The sequence below is a fragment of the Corylus avellana genome, chromosome 8 (assembly GCF_965113065.1).
Source record: "Corylus avellana chromosome 8, dhCorAvel1.hap1.2, whole genome shotgun sequence".
NCBI lineage: Eukaryota > Viridiplantae > Streptophyta > Magnoliopsida > Fagales > Betulaceae > Corylus > Corylus avellana.
The window spans coordinates 21,059,538-21,077,430 of NC_142497.1; the positions used below are offsets into that span (position 1 = coordinate 21,059,538).

At 35.5% G+C, this 17,893-nt stretch overlaps 2 protein-coding genes and 1 pseudogene across 2 annotated transcripts; all 3 read right to left on the bottom strand.

Moving 5' to 3' along the window:
• Positions 1-578: 578 nt before the first annotated feature.
• On the bottom strand, positions 579-1,384 carry LOC148584266 (18.5 kDa class I heat shock protein-like). Its single transcript, XM_088518967.1, has one exon. It carries the CDS (start codon positions 1,277-1,279, stop codon positions 797-799), a length of 483 nt encoding a protein of 160 aa, XP_088375093.1. The 5' UTR covers positions 1,280-1,384; the 3' UTR covers positions 579-796.
• Positions 1,385-9,547: 8,163 nt separating this feature from the next.
• LOC148584267 (glutamate--tRNA ligase, cytoplasmic pseudogene) lies at positions 9,548-10,293 on the bottom strand (annotated as a pseudogene).
• A 33-nt stretch (positions 10,294-10,326) lies between these two features.
• On the bottom strand, positions 10,327-11,137 carry LOC132164330 (18.5 kDa class I heat shock protein-like). The gene has a single exon (XM_059574823.2). The coding sequence runs from the start codon at positions 11,018-11,020 to the stop codon at positions 10,538-10,540; it is 483 nt and encodes a 160-aa protein (XP_059430806.2). The 5' UTR covers positions 11,021-11,137; the 3' UTR covers positions 10,327-10,537.
• Positions 11,138-17,893: the final 6,756 nt, after the last annotated feature.

Genomic DNA, 17,893 nt, shown 5'->3' on the forward strand with positions numbered 1-17,893 from the left:
AAATTGAAAAAAAATGGAATTTGACATGTCCATTACCAAACAAGGCTTAAGGACTTTTTGTTCGACTAGGAATCCATTTGAACAAACAAACTAATTGAACAGCAAAAGCATATTTGTAGGAACTTTTCTCATAGTCTCTACAATTTCACATGCCCCGAATGACTTTAAAATAAGAAAAATATTATATACTACACAAATATCTTGCAAATATTATGTCCCTAACATGTCAAAGTCTAATAATACTTGGCTCAAACTCTTATTAAAAAAATATAATCCAATAACTACAACAAGCTCAAACTCTTATTAACAAAAAATAATCCAATAACTACTAGAAGCTGCCACAAATATTAGTGTATTGTTTTTAACGTTACTCTTAGAATTCTAATGATGAATTCAAACACCAAAACAAACGTAAATCTCTCTTACTCATTTATCCAAATTATATTTCTCAACTTTGGGTGTTTTTGTTACCATAACCAAATTTTAGCTAAAAAGAACATTAATTTGCAGACAATCAAGCAATTTCTAACCTTAACACATCCCCAAAGATTGTGCTTGTATGTGTTGGCAATGTCAAATTAAAATAGAAAACAACAACTTTATTATTAATACGTTTATTACATTCACTTAACATTACATCCAGCACTGGAATTAGCTCCACACATGAAAACGACAAGACTCAAAACACTCTCATTTTCAGACAACCAACAGAGATAAAATCACACGAACGCTTATTATACTGCTATGTAGACGACATGTCGCATTGGAGAGATGACTTGTTAAGACTGATTTATATTCAGCCCGAAATTTGGATAGCCTTGACATCGGGCTTCTTGGTCTCCACCTTCGGGACCGTGACAGTGAGAACCCCATTCTCCATTGCAGCCTTAATCTGATCCATCTTGGCGTTCTCCGGCAGCCTGAAACGCCGCAAGAACTTGCCGCTGCTGCGCTCCACCCTATGCCAAGTGTCGTTTTTGTCCTCCTTCTCCACGTTCCTCTCTCCGCTTATCTGAATCACTCTGTCGTCTTCGACCTCCACCTTCACTTCCTCTTTCCTGAGCCCCGGAAGATCCGCCTTGAGAACATGGGCTTCTGGTGTCTCCTTCCAGTCGATCCGGGCGTTCGCAAAAGCCGAAACTTCCCGAGAAGATTCGGGGAAATAGGTGGAAAGTGACGAACGGAATGGAAAGTCCCTGAGGGGGTCCCAGAGGTCGAGAGCGAAGGGATCGAAGCCGTTGCTTCGTCGGTCGCCAAAGAAGCTTGGAATCAGCGACATCTTTTGTGATTGAATTGAGACAAAAGAAGAATTGGGTGCTGAGGAATTTAATTTAAGCCAATAGATGATGCTTTTTCAGTTTTCTTCCACGATGTCGGGGATTGAGGACTGGTTGCATATTTGTAACACTTTATGAGGGCATTCTAGTACTTTCGAGGGCCTTGTTCTTTAGGAACCTTCTGGTGCTCTGTCGGCCTAATGGGCTTCGAACATCATCTTATCTCTGGTGCTTTCGCGAATAATCTAACACTGGCTAGAAAGTTCATTAACGAGAGAGCAGGGCCCGCCCAATTAAAATTCTTCAAGTATCCTCCACAAATCTATTGTCACTTTTCACTAGTAACTATTTTGCATCATTGCTCCTAATAATTACTGGGAAGAAAAAAAAAAAGCTAAATTAGGGCATGCAATTTGACGTTTTGAATGGTCCAACTACTTTTAATGATTATGAAAAGTAATAAAGCCACATCCAAGCCGATCAGAGGTGGTCGAACCACTCACTTAACGTTATTGATGGTTTCGGAATGGCTTGATCACCTCCTTTGATTTATCTTTTTTTTAATATATATTTTATATCTAGTTTTTAGTTATTTTTTGTTCTTTATTGTAAGTGATGCATTACAATAATATAGTGCATCAAGCTGTTAACTACTGTCTATTTACGATCTATACTAGATCTGACCAACTGTCCATCCTACATCCTCTACATTTTTTAACATCCCATCTTTGTCTTATTAGTATTTTATGTAACATATTTCAGTCCTCTTTCCCATTATTTAGAAAAGTGAGCCACTAATTCAAGTACAAGATATTATTATTATAATCTAACAATTAGACATTCAACCCGTAAACACAATGAGCCACAATTGCAAGAGCAAAGCTCTTGCATCTGAGCTATATCCTCCCATCATTCAACTCTTAGAATGAGGATCTTTCCATCAATCTAAGAGGTTACAAAGAATGGTCTTTTTCGCTTTTGATCTCTAAGGAAGAGAGAATGAGAGAACCTAAGAGAATGCAACCAAAACACAAAATAGGCTGCTATCCACCTTGTGTTTGGTAACATTCCTTTGTGTTCTCTCATTCTCTCTTCCTTATTGATCAAGAGTGGAAAAGATGCTTGGAGCATCTTTTCCCCCTTTCAATTAAAAAAAAAACTCTTAGATAAATCATTGTTTAAAGAGTAATGCTAAATAATACTTTTTTTTTCTTTTTTCTTTTTTCTTTTTTTTCGCTTACTCCAGTGAATGTTTCACATTTATAAATCCTAGTGAGCTATTTATCAAACCTTAAACCACAAAGATCAATTTAGCATTCCAAGAGAGAAAATTGCTGCAGACATAAATATTTTTATGTCAATATGCTTGTATCGTAAGGAGCTCCTAGTATTCCAAGAGAGAAAATTGCTACAAACATAACTCAAAATATCTCTAACAGCATCACAATGGTATTTAGACTATCCAGCCCTGAGATAAAATTCTGCAGCTATGTATCCTGACATGTAGCCTCACAATAAGCTACACAATATGCATTTCTCAATAGTTGAGGAAGCTATAAGTGTTTGTACTTTGTACGACACTTTTTCGCGTAGTAGTTCTTCCCCCATCACAAATACCTTGACAAACAAAATAATCGGCATCACAATATCCAACTACATCAAGAATGTGAATTACCATTACGTTAACACAAAGTCCCTAACAGCCCCGCAAGTACCTTAGTACTTCTTTTCAGCTTTCAAGTGATTCAAGTATTTACCAAATACACCAACAATATAATCATATAATTTTATGTACATACTTAAGTGTACATCAAGCTGCACACAGTTAATGCAAATATGATTGCTTGGAGGTATTGAGACCTAGAAGTTATCACATTTTCACAATATGTGTCTTTTCAAGATAACCATGTCAGGATCACCATGGATTGAGGATGTCACAATAAATTTATGATGCATGTGAAAACATAATATACACTCATAAATATTCTCATTCACCGAATAGTAAAATTTTTATCTTACACACATGTTAGAGTTCGCAATACACATTGCACTTTTACACATTGTTTTCATCTCAAATTCATGCTAGAGTCTCTAACACATAATGAACTCTTACGCACTATTTTTTTTGTCAAATCCTTGCTAGAGATTGCAACACACAATTGATTCTTACATATTATGTTTATCTCAATTCTATGCTAGAGTTTCTAACACATAATGAACTCTTACGCACTATTTTTATCTCACATTCATGCTAGAGTCAACAACACACAATTGACTCTTACGCATTATTTTTTTATATCAACTCCATGCTAGAGTCCATAGTACACAATAGACTCTTACGCACTTTTTTTTTTTTTTTTTTTTTTTTTTTTTTGCTTATCAAATTCTATGCTAGAATGCACAACACACAATTGACTTCTACGCATGATAAAGCAAAATAATTAAATATAAATACTTGAAATAACCCGTCATCAAGAGGATGAGACTAGGTAACTAAGTGCAAAATATCTAACCATTTTCTTCATTGTCCCAAGCAGCCTACCAAATAATAATTTACTGATAGGGCAAAGTAATTATCCATATGGACCTTGGTATAACAGTTCACAAAATAATAACCTTGCATATATTTATTTATTTATTTTGAATAACATCCAATAAAATCCAATAATTTATCATGGCTAGTCTCACGATATGTGAGTATGTAAGCACTTAAAATCATTCATTTTGATGTACAACATTATCCACATTGAATCAAATCTAATAATTTATCATGATTAGTCCTACGATAGGTAGATACGTAACCATTCAAAATCATTCACTTTGGTGTATAACAACATTATCCACATTGAAACAGTAAATCCTAATAATTTATCATGATTAGTCTTACGATAGGTGGGTACATAACCATTCAAAATCATTCACCTTGATGCACATAAAATCTATGAACATTTAACCAAAAGTTCATTTATCTTTAAGTGAATATCATTATACATACAAGTAGTTCAACTTCAATTGGAAGATAACAGAAAATCATAAATATCACCTCCAATCATAATCAAAATGAACATTAGTCATAAATTGTATATCTCATCTTAAAAAAAAATTTATTAGGTAAAAATGGAAAAGAAATCCATTTATATGTCTCACTTAGTCCAAAAATATTTTCACATAACTCATTAAAACGGTTACCAAGTACATCTTTACAATAATAAAGACACAACATATTAAAAATTACTTGATAATCATTATAAAATATTATGGACAAAAATTGAATTTTGTTCCACTAAATAAGAATTTTATATGCACAAATAATCTCTAGATTTACCCCAAGATATCTTTCAAACAAACTGGAGATTTAACCAATAGACACTAAAAACATTCAATCAAAATAATACAAAATTGTGGCACCACCAAATTACACAACATGCACGGTATCACTGAATTATAATAAGGGCAATAATGTATCATGTATTAAACATACCAATGCTCTCAAGATTCGCAAAACCCTTTATTGAATTAACAATAAAATCTAACAATTTATCGCAGTTAGTCCCACAATAGGTGAGAGCATAACTGGTCAAATTCATCAATTTTATTTGTAACATAATTATTCGTTCACAAAAAAAAAAAAAAAAAAAAAAAAAAAAAACATTTATTGAATTTGTGATAAAATCCAATAATTTATCACAGTTTGTCCCACGATAGGTGAGAACATAACCGGTCAAAATCATCGATTTTATACACAACACAATTATTCATATTCCACAAAATTTCTTAATCTCAATAAGAATGTATATAAATTCACATAAATATCTCAAAACGAATGCATATAATTTCACAAGCAAAAATAATATGCGCACCCTTTTATTATAACACATACCTGAAAATTAGCATTTGTTCATAACCACATATTTCAGTATTACAAATATTATGAACAATGTATACTAAACAATGTGTATACAAAATATGCATATATTAACTTTTTTTTTTTTTAAATATAATACTTACCCCTTTCTTTTTATTTCTCGATATGGGACATAACACTCACACGTGCATTTACAACAAATCTCCCACTCTCGTGTGGGTTTCTTTTACATTGACTCAACTTTCTCTTATATGTGAGTCATTTTACAAATCATAGAGTGTCACATATATAAGAGTTGCATCATTTTTATTTTATCAATTGATGGGAGCATGACCAAATTTTATGAGAATATATATAATTTACTACTCTCATAATGATACATCTCCAAGAAATAATACTTAAAAACTCTTGGCTCAAAAAACGCATGTTGTCCATGACAAAGGAAATAAAAAAAATGTTGGATTCTATGTTCCACATTTAACATGCATGCAGGAAATTGTCAATCCGTGCACCATAAAGCTTGAATCTTTATGTTGAACATAAATATACTGTATAACACATTAACAATTTATGCTCGACAAAAAATATTTCAATCAAAATAAACATCACACATGATTGAAATACATATCATGCAGTTGTCAAAACTCTAATTTGTTAGGGATAAAAAAAAAATATGTATACTCAAAACCATATGTATACATAAAAAAAATTGGAAACTTCAGAAAGCCCCCCTGAACTTTCAGCCGTTTTGACATACTTCCCTGAATTTTCAAAACTCTTACTTAGGCCATATGAACTTTGGTTTTCTCTCACTTTAGACCCTTTTAACGTTAAAGTCAAACAATTTGACTTTTTATACCCATTTTACCCTCCCTAAAACTACGTCGTTTTGTGTCCTAAAACTACAACATCTACCCAGCCCAAAACGACGTCGTTTTAGGCATTAATTTTTTTTTTTTTTAAAGGAAAAGCAAAATTAATTAATTAAAAAAAAAAATCAGGGGTGGCTCCACACCCATGGCCAAGGGGGTGGTCCGGCCACCCCCAAATGCACCCTATCCCCACCCCCCCACCCCCCTCGTTTTTTTTTTTTTTGGCCTTTTGGGGGTGGCTCGGCCACCCCCGTGGCCAAGGGGGTGGCTGAAGCCACCCTGATTTCGTTTTTTTTTTTTTTTTTTTTTTAATATTATGCTCAAAATTACGTCGTTTTGGGTTGGGTGCTCAAAACGATGTCGTTTTGGGTTGGGTGGTGATGTAGTTTTGGTTGAGGATAAAATGGGTATAAAAAGTTAAAAGGTCAAAAGTGAGAGAAAACCAAAGTTCAAGGGGCCTAAGTGAGAGTTTTGGAAATTCATAGGGGGTATGTCAAAACGGCTGAAAGTTTAGGGGAGTTTTCTGAAGTTTCCCCTAAAAAAGAAACAAAACAATGTGTATATATATTCACAAAAATAAGACACATTGTTGAAATAAATACTGCACAAAAACTTAATAATCTCAAAACAAATACCGCAATTGAATCCAATCTCCTTTCCGCCAAATCCTTATATCCAATAAATCCAAGTTTATTAAAAATATAAGCAACTCATAATTGGACATAAAATGACATGAATCTATGATAAGTTCACAAAGATTTAAAAATTATAAAGTGCCACAAGTGTCAAAAGAAATTCAAGAAGTCACGACACATGCTTCAATCTTTAACTTGCTTTGTTTGGTAAATAAGTAAATCAATGTCAAAAAATGAATTAGCCATCTCTTTTCTCTCTAGCCGCCAGAGAGAAAAGCGAAACCCTTCAGCCATATAGGGGAGGAGGGTTGGCCGTTTGGCAGCCTCCCTCCTCCCCTCGTTCTCCTCGCTCTGGTGCTAGTTATTTACCTGATGCCCTAACCCCAGTGTCTCCTCTCTTCCCCTTCCTTGCCGCTCCTTTCCCCTTCGTTTTTCCCTCTTTTTGCTCATTCCCTGCCGCTTTTCTTCCCCTGCCTTCATTTTCTACAGCGGGCTCCTTGGCCTTGTTTGGCTCTTTGTGGATTCGGATTTTGTCTGTGGTCGCCGCCGACCTGTGTCGCCGCTTCGCTGCCCGCTATTAGGGTTTTCTTTCATGCGTCCCCACCGCGTTGAGCTCCCACGCCCCTTACGCGGCGGTTTCCAACCTGCACGGGTCCAGCTCCCTTCCGACTACCGTCTTCCCACTTTGTGCTCATTTTCCCTGTTTTTTCCCTATTTTGGTGGCTCCTGGTTGTTTTTTTCCTCTTTTTTTTTTTTTTTTTTTCTTGTTTGTGGTTGTTTTCAGGTCCTGCTTTGCTGATCTTCTCTGCGCCTGTTCGCCGCCCACCGTCCACTGTTGGGCCTTTCGACGCGTCCCCGCCACGATGAGCTTCCAACGCCCCTTCGGTTTTCGGTTCCCGGGGTGTGCGTGATCGGAGTGTGCTGTTTTTTTCTTGTTTTATTTCCCTATTCTGTTGCTTCCTTAAGATGCATTTGTGTTTTGGCGTGTGTTTTTTTCCTGTATTGTTTAATTTCCATGTTTTGTTCGGTTTGTAATAAGGCTTTTTCCCCTCTCACTCGATCTATGTCGCTTTCGGATTAATTAGTTTTGGTCTACGCCTTTGGGTTGTGGATGTGATCATTATCCTAGCCTTCGGGTCGAGGAGGAAGAGTTTCGACATGAGAGTTTTTCCGCTCTCAGGGTCGAGGAATAATTACTATCCATGCATTTGGTTGAGTCTGTCTGTCACAGATCTAGTATTAAATCTGATTTTAGTCATGAGTTAGCGGATTGGTCTCGAATCTTGTACTAAACCTGGTAATCTTATAGCTTTATGCTATGATTGCTTCAGAGCTTTGCTCTGTGATGTAAGAGCTTTATGCTCGTGATATTATTGAATGAAATGTTATGTTTTTCTAAAAAAAGTAAATCAATGTCAATGCAAAAGCCTCATCGCTCCATCTATGGCATGTCCATCTTAACCTTTATATATATATATATATATATATATATATATATATATATATATAAACATAAACGGTTAAGACCTTATACTTCAAAATACAAAGCAAACCCAAAATCAGAGAAAAACACACACAGGCCACACTCCAGATTAAGCGGAAACCTCTTTTACACATATGTGATCAAGCTTTGTTAAAAAAAAAAAAAAAAAAAAACACACATTGTGTTTATGCTTCAGTTTAATTGCTGTCAGAGATGGGCGTTAAGCCTGAGCATTTAGTAATTTTCACGCATAAACAATGAAATTTTGTCTTTTTTCAGGCAAATTTTATTTTATTTATTTATTTTTGACTTTTACATGGCTTTTTTCTATCCTTTGGATTTCATTACCATTTCAAGCTTGGTTTTGAAATTTTGTTCTTTGGATTCCATTACGAATGAAACATGAGAACCCACTCGTACCAGGCACTCGTACCAGGTGCGGACAGGATCTAAAATAGATATAAATATGTTTGTAAACAGTGCAAATACCTAGGCCGCCATGGAAATTGTGAGGCCTTCGGCCAAGGCATCCACAAAATAAAATAAAAAACGCTGATTTTTTTTTTCAGTGCAGTGGCCAGCTGGATTCAATATCTCGTTCATTCACCAAAGAAAATAAACGAAGAAAAAAGAGGATTCAATATCTCGTTCATTCACCAAAGAAAATAAACCAAAAAAAAAAAAAAAAAAATTGTAGTGATAACTCATACGATTTTATGAATAACCTCAAAAAGAAAAAACAGTTCAAACGCAAGTTTAACGCAAATCTCATTGTTCACAAAAATAATAATAATAATAATAATAATAATAATAATAATAATATTTAAAACAACAAGATTTATCACAGCCATGGAGAAAAGAGACAGAAGGCTCTGATACCAATTGTTAGAATTTCATTAAATAAATCTGTCTTACTCCATAGCATGTGAACAAAAATGAAAAGAATGTAAAAACATACCTTCTTTGTTAGAAGATGAGTCTGCCATCTTCCTCTCTTTGTCCTGTTGTGTTGTGTGTGTAGGGGCACTAATCTCTCAACCCTAATTGCTCTAATGACCTGATGAAGTTTAATGGGCTAACTTCATTTATATATGTAGGGTGAGAGTACATGGCTTCCTCAAGTACTTATAGAATTGATCTAGCTCATTATGGACCCAAATATTAAAATTACTATGTCAGTCCACCCAAAAGTGAAATAAAATACAACAGTACCTACTTATATATTAGTGCATGACTTACAAGCAATTTTGCTCAAACACAATTTAGGATACCACTGTTTATACGATTTGATTATAGAAAACAAGCTTATCCATTTAGCCACAAGCACATAACTAAAATTCTGCCACAAGTTAGCACATATGACACAGTGTTTCAGTAGACTAGATTCACAAGTTAATAAATGAAAAGGTATACTTGTTAAGGTTTTAAAAATTTGGACACAAATATGAAAAACTTTGACATCTGCATTGATGTCAGCAGATTATAACCAAGAAATCGCTTGGTGCAAGATTTTGTTGGAATGAGAGTATCAAAAAAACAATGGTCAATCTGGTTGTTACTGAACTTTTCCACCGTAATGTTTTAATATTTCATATGAAGATAATTACTTGTATTGCCACTCCAGAATGAATTTACATTTCCTGATTAAAAAAGCTTACACTATCAGTTAACTAGCACGTACCTTCTTCTTTGTAATTAGATAGTCGAACTCCACCAGTGTGAGGTTAACTAGTTCACTTGTTTCAGGCAGCCAAGTAAGCTTCAACTTTGTGGTCTTGACAGATCCTTCAAGGTGCAAAACGCCTGTCAACTGTGTGATAATCCCATCTTGGCCCTTCTCTATTGTCTTTACTATGGCATTTCCCCAATCCATCAATGTTATTTCCTCATCTACCGAGATGGATTCGGCATCAGCATGCTCAATCCATATCCTCTTTGTGTATGTCGTACACTTCTCCCCAGCACCCTCATATTTCTTATGCCTAGGTATGATGCGGCTAAATGGTTCCTCAGGACCATTTGTCAGGGTCAACAGCACACGCCTTTCTTCAACGGCAGCAGTATGTCGGGGGCACACAGGATCAATGATCTTCTTATTAATGCTCCAGAGTTTATCCCATTCCATCAGATTGAGATTTTTTGATGCTCCCTGAAACAGAATAATACATTTATTACATTTATTAAATTATATTGCAGAAAACAACAACTTTATTATTAATACGTTTATTACATTCACTTAACATTACATCCAGCACTGGAATTAGCTCCACACATGAAAACGACAAGACTCAAAACACTCTCATTTTCAAACAACCAACAGAGATAAAATCACACGGACGCTTATTATACTGCTATGTAGACGACATGTCGCATTGGAGAGATGACTTGGTAAGACTGATTTATATTCAGCCCGAAATTTGGATAGCCTTGACATCGGGCTTCTTGGTCTCCACCTTCGGGACCGTGACAGTGAGAACCCCATTCTCCATTGCAGCCTTAATCTGATCCATCTTAGCGTTCTCCGGCAGCCTGAAACGCCGCAAGAACTTGCCGCTGCTGCGCTCCACCCTATGCCAAGTGTCGTTTTTGTCCTCCTTCTCCACGTTCCTCTCTCCACTTATCTGAATCACTCTGTCGTCTTCGACCTCCACCTTCACTTCCTCTTTCCTGAGCCCCGGAAGATCCGCCTTGAGAACATGGGCTTCTGGTGTCTCCTTCCAGTCGATCCGGGCGTTCGCAAAAGCCGAAACTTCCCGAGAAGATTCGGGGAAATAGGTGGAAAGTGACGAACGGAATGGAAAGTCCCTGAGGGGGTCCCAGAGGTCGAGAGCGAAGGGATCGAAGCCGTTGCTTCGTCGGTCGCCAAAGAAGCTTGGAATCAGCGACATCTTTTGTGATTGAATTGAGACAAAAGAAGAATTGGGTGCTGAGGAATTTAATTTAAGCCAATAGATGATGCTTTTTCAGTTTTCTTCCACGATGTCGGGGATTGAGGACTGGTTGAATATTTATAACACTTTATGAGGGCATTCTAGTACTTTCGAGGGCCTTGTTCTTTAGGAACCTTCTGGTGCTCTGTCGGCCTAATGGGCTTCGAACATCATCTTATCTCTGGTGCTTTCGCGAATAATCTAACACTGGCTAGAAAGTTCATTAACGAGAGAGCAGGGCCCGCCCAATAAAAATTCTTCAAGTATCCTCCACAAATCTGTTGTCACTTTTCACTAGTAACTATTTTGCATCATTGCTCCTAATAATTATTGGGAAGAAAAAAAATGCTAAATTAGGGCACGCAATTTGACGTTTTGAATGGTCCAACTACTTTTAATGATTATGAAAAGTAATAAAGTCACATCCAAGCTGATCAGAGGTGGTCGAACCACTCGCTTAACGTTGTTGATGATTTCGGAATGGCTTGATCACCTCCTTTGATTTATCTTTTTTTTAATATATATTTTATATCTAGTTTTTAGTTATTTTTTGTTCTTTATTGTAAATGATGCATTACAATAATATAGTGCATCAAGCTGTTAACTACTGTCTATTTACGATCTATACTAGATCTGACCAACTGTCCATCCTACATCCTCTACATTTTTTAACATCCCATCTTTGTCTTATTAGTATTTTATGTAACATATTTCAGTCCTCTTTCCCATTATTTAGAAAAGTGAGCCACTAATTCAAGTACAAGATATTATTATTATAATCTAACAATTAGACATTCAACCCGTAAACACAATGAGCCACAATTGCAAGAGCAAAGCTCTTGCATCTGAGCTATATCCTCACATCATTCAACTCTTAGAATGAGGATCTTTCCATCAATCTAAGAGGTTACAAAGAATGGTCTTTTTCGCTTTTGATCTCTAAGGAAGAGATAATGAGAGAACCTAAGAGAATGCAACCAAAACACCAAATAAGTTGCTATCCACCTTGTGTTTGGTAACATTCCTTTATGTTCTCTCATTCTCTCTTCCTTATTGATCAAGAGTGGAGCATCTTTTCCCCCTTTCAATTAAAAAAAAAACTCTTAGATAAATCATTGTTTAAAGAGTAATGCTAAATAATACTTCTTTTTTTTTTTTTTTTTTCGCTTACCACAGTGAATGTTTCACATTTATAAATCCTAGTGAGCTATTTATCAAACCTTAAACCACAAAGATCAATTTAGCATTCCAAGAGAGAAAATTGCTGCAGACATAAATATTTTTATGTCAATATGCTTGTATCGTAAGGAGCTCCTAGTATTCCAAGAGAGAAAATTGCTGCAGACATAACTCAAAATATCTCTAACAGCATCACAATGGTATTTAGACTACCTAGCCCTGAGATAAAATTCTGCAGCTATGTATTCTGACATGTAGCCTCACAATAAGCTACACAATATGCATTTCTCAATAGTTGAGGAAGCTATAAGTGTTTGTATTTTGTATGATACTTTTTCGCGTAGTAGTTCTTCCCCCATCACAAATACCTTGACAAACAAAATAATCGGCATCACAATATCCAACTACATCAAGAATGTGAATTACCATTACGTTAACACAAAGTCCCTAACAGCCCCGCAAGTACCTTAGTACTTCTTTTCAGCTTTCAAGTGATTCAAGTATTTACCAAATACACCAACAATATAATCATATAATTTTATGTACATACTTAAGTGTACATCAAGCTGCACACAGTTAATGCAAATATGATTGCTTGGAGGTATTGAGATCTAGAAGTTATCATATTTTCACAATATGCGTCTTTCCAAGATAACCATGTCAGGATCACCATGGATTGAGGATGTCACAATAAATTTATGATGCATGTGAAAACATAATATACACTCATAAATATTCTCATTCACCGAATAGTAAGATTTTTATCTTACACACATGTTAGAGTTCGCAATACACATTGCACTTTTACACATTATTTTCATCTCAAATTCATGCTAGAGTCTCTAACACATAATGAACTCTTACACACTATTTTTTTTGTCAAATCCTTGCTAGAGACTGTAACACACTATTGACTCTTACATATTATGTTTATCTCAATTTCATGCTAGAGTTTCTAACACATAATGAACTCTTACGCATTATTTTTATCTCACATTCATGCTAGAGTCAACAACACACAATTGACTCTTACGCATTATTTTTTTATATCAACTCCATGTTAGAGTCCATAGTACACAATAGACTCTTACGCACTATTTTTTATTTTTTTTTGCTTATCAAATTCTATGCTAGAATGCGCAACACACAATTGACTTCTACGCATGATAAAGCAAAATAATTAAATATAAATACTTGAAATAACCCATCATCGAGAGGATGAGACTAGGTAACTAAGTGCAAAATATCTAACCATTTTCTTCATTGTCCTAAGCAACCTACCAAATAATAATTTACTTATAGGGCAAAGTAATTATCCATATGGACCTTGGTATAACAGTTCACAAAATAATAACCTTGCATATATTTATTTATTTATTTTGAATAACATCCAATAAAATCCAATAATTTATCATGGCTAGTCTCACGATATGCGAGTATGTAAGCACTTAAAATCATTCATTTTGATGTACAACATTATCCACGTTGAATCAAATCCAATAATTTATCATGATTAGTCCCACGATAGGTAGATACGTAACCATTCAAAATCATTCACTTTGGTGTATAACAACATTATCCACATTGAAACAGTAAATCCTAATAATTTATCATGATTAGTCTTACGATAGGCGGGTACATAACCATTCAAAATCATTCACTTTGATATACATAAAATCTATGAACATTTAACCAAAAGTTTATTTATCTTTAAGTGAATATCATTATACATACAAGTAGTTCAACTTCAATTGGAAGATAACAGAAAATCATAAATATCAGCTCCAATCATAATCAAAATGAACATTAGTCATAAATTGTATATCTCATCTTAAAAAAAAAAAATTATTAGGTAAAAATGGAAAAGAAATCCATTTATATGTCTCACTTAGTCCAGAAATATTTTCACATAACTCATTAAAACGGTTACCAAGTACATCTTTACAATAATAAAGACACAACATATTAAAAATTACTTGATAATCATTATAAAATATTATGGACAAAAATTGAATTTTGTTCCATTAAATAAGAATTTTATATGCACAAATAATCTCTAGATTTACCCCAAGATATCTTTCAAACAAACTGGAGATTTAACCAATAGACACTAAAAACATTCAATCAAAATAATACAAAATTGTGGCAACCACCAAATTACACAACATGCACGGTATCACTGAATTACAATAAGGGCAATAATGTATCATGTATTAAACATACCAATGCTCTCAAGATTCGCAAAACCCTTTATTGAATTAACAATAAAATCTAACAATTTATCGCAGTTAGTCCCACAATAGGTGAGAGCATAACTGGTCAAATTCATCAATTTTATATGTAACATAATTATTCGTTCGCAAAAAAAAAAAAACATTTATTGAATTTGTGATAAAATCCAATAATTTATCACAGTTTGTCCCACGATAGGTGAGAACATAACCGGTCAAAATCATCGATTTTATACACAACACAATTATTCATATTGCACAAAATTTCTTAATCTCAATAAGAATGTATATAAATTCACATAAATATCTCAAAACGAATGCATATAATTTCACAAGCAAAAATAATATGCGCACCCTTTTATTATAACACATACCTGAAAATTAGCATTTGTTCATAACCACATATTTCAGTATTACAAATATTATGAACAATGTATACTAAACAATGTGTATACAAAATATGCATATATTAACATTTTTTTTTTTAATATAATACTTACCCCTTTCTTTTTATTTCTCGATATGTGACATAACACTCACACGTGCATTTACAACAAATCTCTCACTCACGTGTGAGTTTCTTTTACATTGACTCAACTTTCTCTTATATGTGAGTTATTTTACAAATCATAGAGTGTCACATATACAAGAGTTGCATCATTTTTATTTTATCAATTGATGGGAGGATGACCAAATTTTATGAGTATATATAATTTACTACTCTCATAATGATACATCTCCAAGAAATAATACTTAAAAACTCTTGGCTCAAAAAACACATGTTGTCCATGACAAAGGAAATAAAAAAATGTTGGATTCTATGTTCCACATTTAACATGCATGCAGGAAATTGTCAATCCGTGCACCATAAAGCATGAATTTTTATGTTGAACATAAATATACTGTATAACACATTAACAATTTATGCTCGACAAAAAATATTTCAATCAAAATAAACATCACACATGATTGAAATAAATATCATGCAGTTGTCAAAACCCTCATTTGTTAGGGATAAAAAAATATATATGTATACTCAAAACCATATGTATACATAAAAAAAATGGGAAACTTCAGAAAGCCCCCTTGAACTTTCAGCCGTTTTGACATACCTCCCTGAATTTTCAAAACTCTTACTTAGGCCCCATGAACTTTGGTTTTCTCTCACTTTAGACCCTTTTAACGTTAAAGTCAAACAATTTGACTTTTTATACCCATTTTACCCTCCCCCAAAACTACGTCGTTTTGTGTCCTAAACCTACAACACCTACCCAACCCAAAACGACGTCGTTTTAGGAATTAATTTTTTTTTTTTAAAGGAAAAGCAAAATTAATTAATTAAAAAAAAATCAGGGGTGGCTCTTGGCCGATCTGGGGGTGGTGGAACCACACCCATGGCCAAGGGGGTGGTCCGGCCACCCCCAAATGCACCCGATCCCCCCCCCCCCTTGTTTTTTTTTTTTTGGCCTTTTGGGGGTGGCCGAACCACCCCCATGGCTAAGGGGGTGGTCCGGCCACCCCCAGACCGGCCAGGGGGTGGCTCAGCCACTCCCTTGGCCAAAAATGGGGTGGTCCGGCCACCCCATTTTGGTCAAGGGGGTGGCTGAAGCCACCCTGATTTCGTTTTTTTTTTTAATATTATGCTCAAAATGACGTCGTTTTGGGTTGGGTGCTCAAAACGATGTCGTTTTGGGTTGGGTGGTGATGTAGTTTTGAAGCCCAAAACGGTGTAGTTTTGGAGTCCAAAATGACGTAGTTTTGGTTGAGGATAAAATGGGTATAAAAAGTTAAAAGGTCCAAAGTGAGAAAAAATCAAAGTTCAAGGGGCCTAAGTGATTATTTTGAAAATTCATGGGAGGTATGTCAAAACGGCTGGAAGTTCATGGGAGTTTTCTGAAGTTTCCCCTAAAAAAGAAACAAAACAATGTGTATATATATTCACAAAAATAAGACACATTGTTGAAATAAATACTGCACAAAAACTTAATAATCTCAAAACAAATACCGCAATTGAATCCAATCTCCTTTCCGCCAAATCCTTATATCCAATAAATCCAAGTTTATTAAAAATATAAGCAACTCATAATTTGACATAAAATGACATGAATCTATGATAAGTTCACAAAGATTTAAAAATTATAAAGTGACACAAGTGTCAAAAGAAATTCAAGAAGTCACGACACATGCTTCAATCTTTAACTTGCTTTGTTTGGTAAATAAGTAAATAAATGTCCAAAAATGAATTAGCCATCTCTTTTCTCTCTAGCCGCCAGAGAGAAAAGCGAAACCCTTCAGCCATATAGGGGAGGAGGGTTGGCCGTTTGGCAGCCTCCCTCCTCCCCTCGTCCTCCTCGCTCCGGTGCTAGTTATTTACCTGATGCCCTAACCCCAGTGTCTCCTCTCTTCCCCTTCCTTGCCGCTCCTTTCCCCCTTCGTTTTTCCCCGTTTTTGCCCATTCCCTGCCGCTTTTCTTTCCCTGCCTTCATTTTCTGCAGCGGGCTCCTTGGCCTTGTTTGGCTCTTTGTGGGTTCGGATTTTGTCTGTGGTCGCCGCCGACCTGTGTCGCCGCTTCGCTGCCCGCTATTAGGGTTTTCTTTCATGCGTCCCCACTGCGTTGAGCTCCCACGCCCCTTACGCGGCGGTTTCCAGCCTGCACGGGTCCGGCTCCCTTCCGACTACCGTCTTCCCACTTTGTGCTCATTTTCCCTGTTTTTTCCCTATTTTGGTGGCTCCTGGTTGTTTTTTTTTTTTTTTTTTTTTTTTCCTTGTTTGTGGTTGTTTTCAGGTCATGCTTTGTTGGTCTTCTCCGCGCCTGTTTGCCGCCCACCGTCCACTGTTGGGCCTTTCGACGCGTCCCCGCCACGATGAGCTTCCAACGCCCCTTCGGTTTTCGGTTCCCGGGGTGTGCGTGATCGGAGTGCGCTGTTTTTTTCTTGTTTTATTTCTCTATTATGTTGCTTTTTTAAGATGTATTTGTGTTTTGGCGTGTGTTTTTTCCCTGTATTGTTTAATTTTCATGTTTTGTTCGGTTTGTAATAAGGCTTTTTCCCCTCTCACTCGATCTATGTCGCCTTCGGATTAATTAGTTTTGGTCTAGGCCTTTGGGTTGTGGATGTGATCATTATCCTGACCTTTGGGTCGAGGAGGAAGAGTTTCGACATGAGAGTCTTTCCGCTCTCAGGGTCAAGGAATAATTGCTATCCATGCATTTGGTTAAGTCTGTCTGTCACAGATCTAGTATTAAATCTGATTTTAGTCATGGGTTAGCGGATTGATCTTGAATCTTGTACTAAACCTGGTAATCTTATAGATTTATGCTATGGTTGCTTCAGAGCTTTGCTCTGTGATGTAAGAGTTTTATGCTCATAGTATTATTGAATGAAATGTTATGTTTTTCTAAAAAAAGTAAATCAATGTCAAT